General features: G+C 43.8%; 1 protein-coding gene across 3 annotated transcripts in view; it reads left to right on the top strand.

Annotated features, from left to right (window-relative positions):
• Window positions 1-15,374, top strand: part of ULK1 (unc-51 like autophagy activating kinase 1) — an 85,168-nt gene that overhangs the window by 53,475 nt on the left and 16,319 nt on the right. The window contains exons 13-19 of one of the 3 annotated variants that reach the window (XM_067307299.1): window positions 843-931; window positions 3,062-3,224; window positions 4,523-4,583; window positions 5,742-5,831; window positions 10,193-10,318; window positions 13,911-14,062; window positions 14,866-14,949. In XM_067307299.1, the coding sequence (XP_067163400.1) occupies window positions 843-931; window positions 3,062-3,224; window positions 4,523-4,583; window positions 5,742-5,831; window positions 10,193-10,318; window positions 13,911-14,062; window positions 14,866-14,949 (765 nt within the window). Of the gene's footprint in view, window positions 1-842; window positions 932-3,058; window positions 3,225-4,522; window positions 4,584-5,741; window positions 5,832-10,192; window positions 10,319-13,910; window positions 14,063-14,865; window positions 14,950-15,374 lie in introns of all 3 variants that reach the window. The other 2 variants (XM_067307298.1, XM_067307300.1) reach the window with 2 other exon arrangements.

Below are 15,374 nucleotides of genomic sequence, written 5' to 3'. Positions count from 1 at the left end.
TAAAAGACTCTTTTTGCAACTTCTGTACCATTCAGTATCATGCTGGGAGACCTGGGAATTTGAACCACTAAATATTGCAAAGTAGTCTGTTAAAGAGCCAGTGTTACCTTTGACTCGTCTCCTCAGCTGAGCTGAGCTCTTCTAAATTATTTACTGAACCTCACTTGCACAACTCTTTGGAGTTAAATATTGTTTTCTCCTGTGGTGCCTTAATCATCTTTTCTGCCTGAAGGTCAATGCTAACTGGTCCTTTCAGGATGAGCTTTCTGCCTCTGCGAGGGTTACAAAAACTAGTTCAAAAATAAAGTGAATAAAATGTGCAATTCTGATCCTGAGCAATAAAATATAAAGCAAAGGTGATGCCAGAATAACCAGTGCTGTGGAACAATTTCTGTACAAGGAGAGATAAACAAGCAAAGCTTCTTCAAATTGCAGAAGAGGTGACCCAGGGAGAATGCGTTGGGTTATAGGAAACAATAAACAATTTCCTTGTGGAATAACTAATTCTGTGTTTTTCATCGCATGCGGCCTGGGAAGCCCAAACGACTTTTTGGGCATCAAGAACTCCACTTTGCAAATGAAGGGAAAGATGTACAGAAAAGATGCCTTGGAGGCTTGTTAGGCAGAAACCATCTCACCAACTATAGGTCAGCTGTAACACAAATCTGCAAATCTGATAACTGGACAGAATGCTGACTTTACTCCTGTTCTCCATTAATTGTCATCCTCTGGTACATGAGATAAATCTGATGAGAAAAGATGAAAAAGACCTTTTGTTATTGACTGCTCTTAAATTTTGACAACTTTTTTTTTTTGGTTTGTTTTCTCTCCCTTGTTTTTAGCTGCTTCTGTGCCAATGCCTTCTTATCCCAGTTCAGGCTCTGGTAGTTCCTCCAGCAGCTCTTCTACTTCCCACCTGGCATCGCCTCCTGTAAGTACAGCTCAGAGGGTACGGTACTTATTAATGGTCTCCCTGCTTGCTCCTTTGAAATAAGGCCTCGGCTTTTGCTGTCATCTGGTGCAAATTACCAAACATCTTATTTCAGGCTGGGTTTGATGCTGTGTCTTCTGTAGTTTTTTTAGGGTTTGGATCCTGAAAGTTGTCTTCCTCTTCACAAGGAAGTAGTAGTTTGTTGTTGTCTATTATGTGAAAAGCCTTTATGAAAGAAGGTGACGTTAATGACACTAGTTAGCCTTGCCTGCTATAGAAGGGACCTGAAAATAGTCACTAGTTCAGGGTTTAGCCCTGGTGATTTGACTGCAAGCTCTCTGCACTTAAGCAAAGTCTTGGTAGTGTAACAGCATACCCCTCTTTGGTGAAAGGTGACCCTCCTCATTTCTGACCACCATCCCCAGGCACCACGGGTGCCTGTTCAGCAAAGCCATGTGCTCAGACCAGACTGGCCACAGTCTGGTGGTCTTGTGAGAGTTGATCTGAACTGATGTTTTTGGTTTTGTTTTTTTTTTCCTCTGGTTACCTGAAATGAAGAAAACTTTTCTGAAGGGCAGAATATTAACTGACCAGTAGCGTGACATTCCTGCAGCTCGCTGAGCCGAAAGCTTGTTTTCAAAGGCTCTTGGTGAAAGCTGCCTTTTGGCTTCTTTGCACTGAGGAATGCCGGTGGTGTGATGGATGGAGGAAGGGTGAAGGAGTGAACTTTCTTCTCTCTCCCTTGGGGTTCTTGCTGGTCTGCTTTGTTCTCTGTTTCCCTGGGCCAAGGCTTCTCAGCTTGCTTCAGGGAGTGCCATGACCGAGCCTTTCTTACGATCTCTTCCAGCAACATGGCACCTGGTGTGGGTGAAGCTGCTGCAGGTTCTCAGACGTGGACTGGGCAGGAGGAGAGCTTTGCCCTCCTCTGAACCTCACGCAATCATATCCCTGAGGGCCAGAGTTGTGTTTGCCTCTGTCCTGCCTGCAATCCTCGGGAGAAGGGCTGGCGGAGGGCCTCATGGCTCCAGGGATGGCTAGATGGTGTTAAAAGCAGACTCTGAGTGTTCTTGGTTGGGAAGCTCAAGGGTGGTACAAACTCGCTGACAGATGTGAGGTTTCCCATGTTAGAAGTACAGTGGGCCAGACCTGGTCTGCATTTTGAAGTTTTGCTGGCGGAGGTGGGCTGGCTCAACACGTGAAAAATGCCGTGCCGGCAGAGGAGAGCTAGCATGCTGCGTGGAAAAGGGACAGCTCTGCCAGCTGGGAGGTTGCCTCCTGTTGGTAGGTACTGCATGTACAGTGAGGGAGGGTCCCCACAGCTATGGGGAGAGACTTTGGAGAGGGAACAAGGCCTTAACAGGGCCCAAGTGAAAGCTGATTTAATCTTTTCAGCCTAAAAATGCATTAGGATAAAGATTGCTTATGATCTGCTCAGAAGGTAATTCAGCTGTCTTAAGGCTTTCTTAAACCACCCAGCCTCCTCCATCTGTCTGTAAGGTGTAAGGATTGTGGGGCTACCCATCATTTGGCTGAAGGAAGAGAAGAAACGGGCTGTCTAAGGCCTGTCCTGCCTCTCTGATGCCTGAGAGGCATTTGTCTATTGAACACTCAGTTTCCTTTAGGCCTGTCTTTAACTCGTCATCAGCACTACGGTAAAATAGGGTTGTCCTAACAGCACAGACACATTTATGTACATGTTCCTGAGTGCTGCTTACTGCTAAAGTGTCAGCAGAGACCAAGCACATATTGTTTACCCAAACAAAACAAAAGAACAACCAAAAATCCCTTAAAGCTCTTCTCTGTTTCTTACTAAATTGCGTTGGTGGAAAATGCATGATTGATCCAGAAAGCCTCAGCAGAGGGATGCGATACCTCAAGTGAATTCCTCTTATCTGGGGTGTGTTTGACATGCTGGTGCTATGTTCTGTGTAACAAAAGATGCAGTGTTCTGATGTGGACTTAAAAGACTGTTCCTTTTCAGTAAACAGCTGCTTCTGGCAAAGTGGCAGCCCTGGTTTATCATCAGAATGTTGTCTGTAGCCTTTTACAGCTCGATTTAGAGGATCCAGCAGAATGATGAAGTAGCTGTGCTACTAGCAAACAGTGTTTGTTTTCTTCTTGAATTAGCAGTCCCTTGGAGAGATGCAGCAGCAGCTGCAAGAGAAGGCTCTGACATCTCCTACCCAAGATTCTCCTGGCTTTCTGCATGGGTCTAAGGACTCTGCTGGAAGCAGCAGTAAGAATTCGTCCTGTGACACAGATGACTTCGTTATGGTCCCAGCACAGTTCTCAAGTAAGTTGGTCTCTGGGAAATGTGTTTGCAGGTGGACCAGAAGTTCTGCCAGAGGGTATTGTGGATGTTAAGGATCGTTGCTAGAAAGTCAAAACACTGATAAACCTGTACATTTTGACTGAATAATAGGAATGTTTTAGTTCCCAAGCTGGAAGAGACATCTGTCTCACTGATTAGTTTCATAGGACATTTTGTAATTAATTATCTTTGCAGATAGGATTTGAGAATAAAGACTATTTGGGGGCTTGAGTAAGAGATTGAACCTGGAAATCCACCTGGGAAAGAAGATAAGTAGGCTCACAGGCAAATGTTTTCTTCTCAGAGAAGCTGTTCCCATGTCATCCTGTCTGCAGTTTCACTCAGCAGCATAGTCCAAGACAGGATTTCAGTTAGCAGACTGCATTTTATACTTCAAAAATACCCAAGAAACATAAAAAGCTGTTGGATTTTTCTTCAAACATCTTGAATTTCATTTTAGCACCTCTATATGTTTATATTTTTGTATGAGTTGTGTGAAGATATGTATGCGCATAGAGGCCAGGGCCCCAGTTCAGCCATGCACCTAAGTATGTCTATCCTAAGTCTTACTTAACCAGCAGAAAGACATTCTTCAACCTTGACCATGAGTATGGTGCTTTGCTGAATTGGGACTTGGTGGTAACTGCTGTGATGCTTCCTTCCACAGTTGCACCACTCATATTAACAAAGAAAATTTGAGGGGGCAACCTGGAGTCTGTGATGGACGGATTTCTGCTTTGCAGTCTTTATGATAAGGAAGAGCTCTATGTTCTTCATATTCCTCCCTGGGAACAGCAATAGGACCAGGGTAGACGTGTCTGGTGCTACTCAGGTTTCCCATGTTCAGATGTTTTGGCAAAGGTGTGAGCTCCCCTGTGTTACGTATCCAGCTGTCAGCTCGTGTTACTGCCCTGGATTTTTGCCACTCAGGACACAGATGCGCCCAAGCCCTATGTGCAACATAATACCCCTGTGCTTTTACAAAATAGCTAATTGTTTGCACCAAGTTGGCATGTACCTGTTGCCCCAAACAACTCTGTCAATGCTTGGTCATCTTCCAAGAAGAGGCCCCCTTTCAGCCTAAATTTTCCAGAACTTCAGGATATAAGGATCAGCAGCATCCACAGACATAGATCAGTTTCAGCCTGCATGAATTTGGCAAAATGCTGACTTCAGAAGTAACTTAGCTGGTCTTCAGAGAGGAGGAAATTCTACACAAAATCTCGGTTGCTCTGAATGGATCTCAGATTAATATGTCTCTGCACATCCGTGTTCCGTAGGTGATATAACTGCTGAGGCTGCAGGAGGGAAACCAATCCAAGACAGCCTGATGTACAGCGGGTAAGAGCACCTAGGCAACTGAAATTACTCAGCCTTTGGAGCATACTGTGCATTAGATACTTTGGGGTTCTGGTGGATGGAGGGAAGATGTTGCTGAATTAACTTTCATTTTGGAGATAACTGTCGCATAGCTGGTTCTGATCAATTTTCAGTTTTCGCTGTTAAGTCTGAATCAGAAATATGGATACAGGACTGCCTGTGCTTATATTTGGGAACAAGATGGAAGAAAGCTTCCTGCCCTAGTAGTGTTTGTAACAGAGGGATATCTTTCAAATCCTCTGCCCTTGCAGATAGGAAATTTCAGAGATAGAGAGAAAACAGGGAGGGCCTGGATGTGCACTGAAGTCCAATCTTGTTCTCAGCACTGTGTGAGTATTGGCACAGGAAGAGGTTTGAGTTGGAACACAGCCTGGGATGCTGGCATGCCATTTTTTGATCTGCCAGGTGAAGATCCCAATCCCTTTCTCCTGTCTGTATCCAAAGCCTAGAAACTTGCTGTAGCAGTAGACTCCATGATGCAGACAGTATACAGATAGCCCTTCTGCTGCATCCCTCTAGTTTTGCAAATAGGGAATGAAAAGAGTGAAAGTGCTAGTTTTCCAAACTAATACTGAAAAGAAGCCTTTATCTTCAGGTGCTGTTCTTCTCTTGCTGTTTATTTCATCTGTCTTTGTTCACTCCCTATCAAATTCACAATTGGAAAAGCAGTTGTAGAGACAAACATCACAGTGAAACTTCACTAGGTTCCTTGGGTTAGGAAGAGTTGTGCTAATACAAATATATATGTTTTGTAAGAACTAGAACATGTGTATTCTGGTGTGAACATACACAACTTTAAGTGGATATTTGTTTACACTTAACTTCATCTTCCACCAGAACTAAATTGTATTGCATTTGCTTTAAGGCTGTTATGCCAGCTTAAAATGACATAGGAGAAATGCAGTGTAAAGGGCTAGTCAGTCATTTAAAAGTCTGCCATACCATCAACATCTGGGACCTGAATGTCAGATTGTGGGGCAGCATGACAGCCTCACGGGCTCCTATGACTAGGCTTGGCAGAAGGTGTTGGGCAGACACAGCTCCATTGCTGTGCTCTGTAAGGGGGAGCAGGGCTGTTTCCCAGGCTCTAACAGCTATGTTCTTTGTCTTGTTTTCCAGGAGTTCTCTGGTAACTTCAGCAGGCTTGGAAAGCCAGGGAAGGACACCATCTCCTTCGCCCCCTTACAGCAGTTCTCCTAGCCCATCCAGGTAAGAAAGACTGTTCAGTGATGACCATCCAACATTGATTAATTAAACCCATTGACTTCCAGGAGAGGGTTTTACAGATCTTGGGAGTGTTGGGCAAGGCCCATATCTCTTCTTGAATTAAAGGGTTACAAGAAACACCCAGGAGAAACTCCCAGCCTTGGGGACTGATCAGTCCCAATTGCAGAGCCTGTCTCTCCTCCTTCTGGCCCTCAGGAGGGGCCAAGAGAGAATGTAGTAGAGCTGGAATTAACTCTGTTCCCGGGGGAAACAGAGAATATTCTCAAGCAGAGAGTAAATGTACCCCACTGGCGCATGTGTTTTACTAGTCCCCCTTCTGAGTTTAGCCTGCAGAGGAGATGAATATTCCAGCTAAGTTTCTTGCTCCTCAATTCATGCAGTGATTTGGAGCACAAAATATTAGCTAAGGCTGAAACTACTGTGGGCTTGAATTGCTGGGCAAGGGGCAGGAGGACAAATGTGGAGGAGTGTTGCTCATCTCTCCTTGCTGTTGAAGGGCAGGCCTGGTCCTGCTTAGTTGTTTGCAGTTTGCTTGAGGCTCCAAACAGCTCATTGCACTACGTGTGTATAAAATACTGCTGCTATAGGGGCCTTGTTTGGTAATGAGGGATGCAGGAGTTGGAGTAAGGAATGCAAATAGGCTTGGTCACAGGTTTAGTTCCAACTAAACCAGTTGCAATAAACTCAGCTTTGGCCTTTAGAAATGTGTTGGATGACAGCTGCCCAGCACCGCCGGTGGTTCCAGGCACATTTTTGTTCAGAACATGTTAGTGGGCTGTAGAAGGCGATTCCAGCGACTCTCAAGCTGTAGGGTGCGTGGTTAGCTTACGGAGAGCTGGCAGAGTCTGCCCACCTCATGCTTGCCAACTGGGGAAGCAGGACAGCTTTCATATTCTGTCCTGTCAATATGGCACCTGTTGGGGGAGGAGAGTTGGAGGGGAGCTTACACTGCAGGCAGGAGGGATGACCCTAAAATCTTCTCTTTAATAAAAAAAAAAAAAAAAAAAAAAAAAAAAAAAAAAAAAAAGATAAGCTTCAAAAAAAAAAAAAGATAGTATGAAGCTATGTGTTGAAAACACTCTTCACATAAACAGAGCCCAGAAAATGACAAAGCATAGCCTCAAAGCATACAAATACAAGGGAGAAGAATATAGCTCAAAGCCTTGCTGACGTGATCAGATTAATTGGCCAGCATGTACCACAGTGTGGAGTTTAATTGTGTGAGGCTTCTTATGCCATCGCCTGCTATGCTTTTTAACAGCTTATTCTTTAACTGATCATTTTGCATTCTGGGGATCAGTCTTGATTAAAAGATTTGGCCTTGTTTCTGGACAGCAGTGAGTGAAAATGCATGGAAGATCACTACAAATGCCACCCCCTTTTCACTGTTCCCTGCTCTCTTCACCAAGTTGGCCTAATTGTATTCTACTGAATTAGAAGGTAGAAAGTCACTGCCAGTGGCTGTGATCTAAAGATACTTCTGCTCTCCTGTCTTTCCTACTCATTTCCAGCAGCTTCTTGGAGCAGGTGCCAAAACCTCTAGTGCTGGTTTCCATTTTTCTGTTTGCTTTAAAGAAACCCTGAAAAGTTACTTTCTATCCTGTCTAGGATGGGGAATAAAACAAGTAGTGAAAGACTGGAGCAGCCATTCTGAATTCAGAGGGTGAAATATGATCTTTGATCTGCCCCTGAAAAGTGATTTGAACTGGTGCTATCCAGGTGCACCCTTATTATTAGCATGGGTTTCAGTGCCCTTCACTGTAGATGCCATGAGGCCTCCTCGTTCAGATCTTGGCTTCAGTAGCACAAAGGACGCCTAATTTTTACTCCTTCTGTCCTCCCTCACTAGCAGGCAGGAGTTCTCCCTTTCATGTGTGGTTCTAGGCTAGCAAGCAATACTGGATGCAGCCCAACTGGGACAGAAAGCAAGGGCTATTCCTCAGGATGTCATTGTACTTTCTAAAGCAGCTCTCCTTGGTGTTAACTAAGAGGGTAAGGACTAGACAGAATTAAAATATGTTAACAGTTGGGCTTCTTTTAAAAGCACTTCCTTGCTGAAGATGCTTATTAAATTCAATGAAAGATACTTCCTTGGGTGTATCCCAAAGCAATGGATATAATGCCATTTTCAAAGAGCTTTTAATTACTGGCAAGTAATTAAACTCCCTGTCCCTGCTTTATCTCTTGGTCTTTGCAAATTTATGGTCCATTTAAGACTTGAGGCCAATTAGCAGATTTAATTTATGTCAGTTAGCTTGGATGTTTTCATTTGCGACTTGTACCCAGTGTAGGAAGCTGGCTTCTGTGAAGACTTGATATAACTCCTGGGCAGAGGGAGGATCCTTTCACTCAAGAGCTTACTTCCACGAAATGATTTTGGCCAGACTGAAGAGAGAGTGTCTGAAGTTTATGATGAAAGTCTGGATATTTTCAAAGTAAAGTTTGATGTTGACCCTCAGATTTCTTGGTCAGTTCCGTTCACTTTGTCTGTCTGGCTCCGTGTTTTATGCTGATGGAAGGCAGGGACCCCAGAAATTCAGCTTTCCACAGAGCAATCAGGAGCCTTGGATGCCTTTATTTTATTTTATTTTATGTCAGTGAAGAATCAAGGCCTCCATGCTGCCTTTTAGAGGCAAACTAAAGTCCTCAAATTGTATTGGTTGGGATTGTGGTGTTCTACTGAAGTACTCAAGGGTAAAGAATTAATTTCATTGCTGGTCATCTTTTCTTCCTTTCTCCCGAGGGAATTTGTTCCCTTTCTATTGCTGGGCTTATGTTTGAGCATGTTCCAGGTATATCTTTTCAAAGTAATCTAGGGTTGGTTAGAAACTTCTGGTTTGAGGAGGCCAGGGTAGATATGAGTTGCACCACAGCTTCAGTGTTTTTGAATGAGAAGCTTTCTTTGACGTAGGATTAAGAGTCTATTCTCTTGGTGGAAGAAGTAAGAACACACAAGAAAGAATATACAGAACTTCAGAAAATCAACAGATATGTTGAGGGTAGTAGGAGGAAATTGGAATCAATTTTTGCTCTTTCAGCCTTGATGAAAGATATCTCTGTTAATTGGCTCTCTTCTGACTAAGGAGCATCTTCATGTGCCCATTGTGGAGATCTGCAGACACACTGCTGCAGATCAGCTTTGAGTACTGTCACCATAAACCACAAAGCACTGCTGACCTTCCCAAAAAAAGAAATTCTGGTAATGGGATACTTTGAACTGCCGAATAAAACGACTATTCTCTCTCCCCCTCTGCAAATACATGCCCTCTTGCTGAGTTAAATGTCTCTTTTCATCTTCACCTTATGTAAAAGACTTCCGCACCAAGTGTTATACCTGGAGAAGTAATACTTCCTGCTTCTAAGGGGCAGACCCAGGTGTGTGTCCTAGGCTGACAACAAGGAAGACTATAGAAGCCTTCATTACCAATAAGATCCTCCTGTAATTGTGCAACAGCCCTGCAATTGGTGTTGGCAGTTGTAAATAACATTACCATGGCAATTAATCCTAGAATTCTGGAGCCTTTGGGAAAAGACTTAAGTACAGCTACTTAGTTAAGTGTGTGTTTGCATGGTTTTAGTATAGCATAGTACACAGGCTAAGAATAATAGGGGAAGCTGTCATCCAGAGGGAGCAGATATCAGACATGAGCTGATTAACCTGCTTGGATGGAGCTAGAAAGGAGTCTGAAGTCTACAGAATGGGCCTGTCCTGTTTTGTGTGTGTGATATTTTTGCTGACCTTGATGGGCATATAGGTATATAGCCCCTGCCCCTTCCCTCCGATTTTATTCTCTCCTAAGTTGCCTTCTCCACCCTGTAGTTAACTTGCAAATACTCTGATATTCACCACAAGTGTGTGTTCTCTTCTTGGCATGCCGAGACTCATGGAGATGCCATTGCTTCAGCAATGCCTCGGCATGAATTGCAAGTTGGTCTTGGCAACAAAAATCTTTGCTGGCGTATTTTGTGAGCCACGAACATTTAGCCTTTATTCGGTGATGTGCTCTTTGGCTGTGGATCTGAGCTGTTGAAAATTAGGCCAGTCTGGCTTGAAATAGCTGGGCTCCAATTTTCCAGAAGGGAGTGGTGTGCTTGGATGTATGTGCTAACTTCAGTTTGTGGGTGGGAACAGCGCTGGAAGAGAGGTGCACGTTCTCAGGAGATGTGTGGTGCCACTTCCTTTCGATACGACTTTGAACTACCTCCCAGTAGGAACGCGCAACCCAAGGAGAGGAGTGAAAGGGACGCTCCCTGCGTACGGTTGCTTTACAGACCTCATACCTCCAGTTACCCAGTTGAAGGTCCATCCCTTACAAGCGGCTTTGTTTGTCTCCTTTCAACAGCCGGCCAGGTCAGTTTTCTAGCAGCAAGTACGGACACTCTGTGCCCATTCCAGTTCCAACGCAAATTCATAACTATAGGCGGATTGAGCAGAACCTGCAGTCTCCCAATCAATGCGCCTCGCCGCGGTAAGTGCTGCGGGGTGGGGAGGAGGGGTGACGGCAGTGTAGCAGCCACTGTATTATGCCTTGGGGCATGTTTTGCAGTTTCTCTGTATCGCTATAAAAATTTTCCTGGGCAATGGGCTTTCCCCCTTGCTGTAGGGAGCTAATACAGTATGTGTTATGTGGTAACATTAGTATTGGGGTATTTTTGTAGTGATGATATGATTTATTTATTACCAAGTACTGTAATTTTTTTTCTCTGTGTGTGTGTGATGACTCTTATGAACTTTCAGTGCAGGCTGAGCCCTTTTGAGTCTGACAGCTTTTCTCATGCTAGATGTGGCTTGGATGTCCAAGTGGAGAGATTTATTTGGCAGATGACTTTATAAAAGAAAAAAGTTGAGAAAAACATCTAAAATTAATGGGGCAGCAACACTAACCTGACTTCACCTTCATCTGTTCCTGTAGCTAGTCATGCCATAGATGATGTGTCTTACATGAGTTGCATATTAATGTGGTTATGCAGCTTGATTAAGTCATGAGCAATTTATGCCTGTGAGGTAGAACGTGCGTTTTGGAAGGCCATCAGGAAGAACCGGATGTCAGCCTTGGACCATAGAGCTGACTTCCTGAGTTCAGTGGTAATGTATTGTACTTCCATGAAACACCAGGCTTCTGTCTTTTGTCACATGTAGTTCATGGTTCTTAGAATTTTGAGATCTGGGTTAGCAGTGGCAGCCCAGGTCGTAAAAGAGAGGTTGTATAGTAAGGGCAGAGAACGTTCAAATAAAAGTGTATGTCTATGAGGTTCCACAGGGTGGGGGGTTACGTTTTCAGGATGAGTTAGTTTGATACCTGAAAGCTAACTTTAACCAGTCCAGAAGGGTAATAATGCCTATGCCAGCCTGAGATAAGGCTTCAGCCAACCTTCTTAAGGGTAAGGCTTATTCAGAGTTCACACAGAAGTGGACACTACATGTTGGTCATAATAAGGGATCAGTAAAGAGCTTGTTTTGTGCCAGTGTTAGTCTACGTTTAGCTCTTTGAGTGTGTGACAGGTTTTGTGCTGGTAAGTTTCTTCCAATTTCTCAGGTGCCCTGTACTTAAGGCAAAACGTGTGGACCCTTTTAGCATTGGGCCTAAGAAAAAAGTCCTGGATATCCACGTAATGTATGAAGGGAGACCACTGGAGAGCATGTGGAGGATGTGCCTAGGGATGCCGTGCCTACCCCAGGCGCGGTGGCAGGCTGCTGCGTTCAGATCACAGCCTGCAGCCACCAGCCTGGGATCAACTGTCATATTTTGCTCCTTTTAGTCAGCACAGTGTAATGAGATGAGATTAGCATCGTCCCTGCAGAGGAACTCGAGGAATGGACGCAATCAGATGATTCATGCTCTGCTTTTAGCATCTTCTCAAAATCACTGGCGTCATGTTTTTTTCTGCCCTAGGAAGCCATATTTATCTCTCATCATCACTTCCTCTAATCACCGAATTCAGTAGACACCCTTCAAGAATGGAAGGGGAAAACTTCATCAGGCATTTAATACGTGATTCCAGTTTTCCATCAGGAGTATCAAATAGGGCATTACAGCCAAATGCCTAGTCATGTTTGGCAAATCGTTTGACTAAAACTTTGAAATGCACTGTTTTTGAAAAACTGATACTGTCATCTGACTGGCTGCTGTACGCCTGTGTAATGTAGCTTGTGTGTGGAAAGATATGTTGCTTGTTGAGGTGGTAATTATGCGCACTTACTTTTGGCCACATCACCTGTCCTGCTCGTCTGCTTGCTTGCTTATGCCATGTCTTGCGGGGTGGTGTTTGACATTCCACATCTTTCAGCAGCTGCAATCAGCTGGATGTTTTTCTGAAAGCTCATGATAGATAATATTCAGCCCTTTGGCTGGCTCATATTATGGAGAGTTAAAAAGGTGGGGGGAGAAATGCCTAGAATCTCAGTGGCAGAAAGAGTCTTTTCACCTTGCTAGGTTCCTGTTCCCTTTTGTGCGCACATACGTGTTCAAAAGCATCTGGACATATGTGTATAATCATTTGTTTTGCTTCAGGGCCAGGCACTTAACAGTGTTAAAACAGAGAGCAACCTGACATACGGGGAATTTATTAAGGTTAAAGTTTTAAAGGGTTCCCATTTTTCCCTAGCATATGAATGGAGTGTGGATTCATCTGACTGAGGCACCTTAGTGAGACGTTGAAGGAGAGGAGGAGAATTAAACCCTTAAATCTCACTCAGTTACTGAAATAGACTTCTGAAACATGGCGTAAAGTAAAACATAGAGTGGATAGTGTTGTTGAGTAGATGTAGTGACACTCCATCAAGATGACTTTGCCATTCCTGAGTAATGTAGTTAGTCCTGTTTGTACTGTTAAAACCCATATGCCTTTGTTTCTTCTGTTCGGGTATGTATGGACAGCTTAATACTGCGTTGGAGGGAGAGGAGGAGGGATGCCTTGGTGATAGTATCTTTCAGCAACTTGAGCACAGAATTTTTTTCAAAAGGTTCAATGATTCCTGTCCAAAAAACCACCTACTGGCTGAGATCAATAGTCTTTTAACAAGGAAAAAGTTGTTTCTGAATTGAGAGTAAAATTAAGGACCTGATGAAAAAAGTGTTTTCTCGTCTAGATGAGTGTGATGGGAATCTTGGTGAAAGAGCCTGCAGAGGTAGAATGGCATTTCAGTAAGCAGAGTTTGGGTTGTGTGCGTGTTCTTAATATGTGATGGAAACATTCAAATATTAAGAAATACCCCATATACAAAATTCCCATCTCTCTGCAGAGTGATGGTTTGGCTGCACTGACTTTTCCTTACTCTAGTTTCCCTCTTCTGTATCTTTGTAGCAACTGGGAAATACTTGAGGTTCCTGCATGTGTGGCCTGTGCAAATTAAAGTAATCTTAATTCTCTAAGGTGAGGTTTTACAAGAAGTTAAGGGAGCTGGGAGCCCAGGCAGTTCTGAATATCCCAACCTAGAGAGAAATTCCTCTGGGTAGTACACAGCTGGTTTAGATCTGACAGCCACACACTACTCGGTTTGACTTTGTCTCCTCTCCCGATCTGAATGAAGGCTTTGTTAAGGAGCAGTTCATTTGGCACAGCTTACCTCTGCATAGTATAGCATGCGCTTGCAGAGCTTCCTGATTAAAAGGCTGCTCTAACAAAGGAGCATGTGGCACAGCACAGGAGGGACACTTGAGTAAAACCTTCCAAGTGCGTTATGAAGACAGTAGCTAAAATAAACACCTTGGATATGGCAAGGTAGAAAGCTGTGACTTGTTCAGAATTGTTCTAGATGTCTGGAAGAGTCCAAAAATGACTTTTAAAAATTGGTAGGCTTTCCTGCTTGCATTTAAGCTAATCTCATTCTTTTTTTCTTTTGTGAAATTTTGCTTGGATTGAAACCCTGGAGAACTGGGACTACGTAAATGTAGATTAAGATGATAACCCTTGTACAGTGGGATTTTGATCCAGGATAAACAGTCATGAAGATCCACTTCTGTGGAAGTACCTGGGTTTGAGTGTCTGGTGATACCGTTTTTCTTGCTCTTCTTAACTGGCAACTGAAGTAATCTGTGTACTACTGTTGTTTCCAACAAGGTCTGGGACGGTCCGGAGATCTAGCAGTACAAGCCCTCTTGGTTTTCCTAAAACTGGTGCTTCCCCTCCTTATGCTGGAGAGCATGGATCTGTGCCCAGCTCTAGGAAGCTCTCCTTCGGTGGTGCCAAGCCATTTATGCCATCTCCGCAAGGTAAGCTGTCAGCAGGTATATTGCTGCCCTAATAAAATCAAGTATGTCCTTTCCATAGACAGGAGGTTATGACCAGCTGTCGCTGCCAGGTAATAGGGAATTGAAATTGTTGGGTTCTCTCATGGCTCTTTGATTTGACAAGTGTTTTGGCTTGTAGTAGAATGAAGATGCATATTTTCCTCATAAGATACAAACTTTGTTTTGGTGTTTGCATGAAACATTCTGCAATCTTCTGAAGAGGGCTTCTGTAAGTGCAAAATATTTTTTTTTACCAGCTCAGGCTGGAGTGAGAAAAATGGAACCCAATTGCTGTCGGAGCAAAATTCTCACTGGCTTTGAGAGGGCCCGAACTCCGTTGTTTGGAGTGAGAAGTAGCTATCTGAATAACTGGTAGCCTGATCCAGATGCTAACAAGCGGTTCAAGTGGAAGGGGATAAGAAAAACCCTAGCGTGCAACTGATGCAATTTGCTGGTTTCCATAAAGGAATGGACTCTGATGTAACTAGCTATTCTCTATCCCCAATCCTATATTTATAAATCTTCTAGTGGGGAAATACAGGCCTCTTCATATTTTACTTCTCTCAAGTAATATCAGCAAAGCCAGACTAAAACTGGCTAATCTAATGCCAGTCAGAGCTTTCTTTCTCCTTTTTACAGGAGTTGTTGATATTTTCACTGTGCAGCTAGGGCTGAGAAGGAGAGAGATGACTAGTGTCTTCCTATAAAATGGGTGGTGCATAGTGTTGTTATTGTCTATGGAAACTTAACACTGAATAAAATTATTGATTGTGTTTCCCTCAAAGTTGGAACGATCCCCGAGCAACCTAGCCAGACTGTTATCCCCTCCTCTCTTGGAGCAGAAATGAGAAACCGGATTCCTGTGGCTGGTACGTTGGGGTGCTTACTTTCCTTCAGTATTCCTATGGATAAGGTCAGACCCATAGTCTCAAGAGCATTCAAGGTCAGGTACATTCCTTGGGAGCTTCTCCTGATTCTTGGCCAACCAGGATTTCTGTGTGTTGGCAGGAGCAGGGATTACTCCATTCATGTCCTGTCCCCCAGTCTCTTCCTGTGCTGACAGATCCTCTGTCACAGAAACTAATTTGGGACTCTGAAGGCAGTGGATTGAGTAGAGGAAAGCCCTCTGAAAATCCTGAATTCCCCCTCTGCCACGTGGCATGCTTGATGTGTAATTTCCTTGTTGCTGAGCTCTGATAATCGTGGTCCTTCACTGTAAGGGCTGCAGTGAAAGAAAAAATACGGCCATGCTTTTTGTCACTGCTGTTCGTGTCTGCTCCTCCTGTAGCACAAA

The sequence above is a fragment of the Apteryx mantelli genome, chromosome 17 (genome assembly GCF_036417845.1).
Source record: "Apteryx mantelli isolate bAptMan1 chromosome 17, bAptMan1.hap1, whole genome shotgun sequence".
Lineage (NCBI taxonomy): Eukaryota > Metazoa > Chordata > Aves > Apterygiformes > Apterygidae > Apteryx > Apteryx mantelli.
Note: the sequence above shows the minus strand (reverse complement) of the source record. Positions and strands in the feature narration are given on the sequence as shown.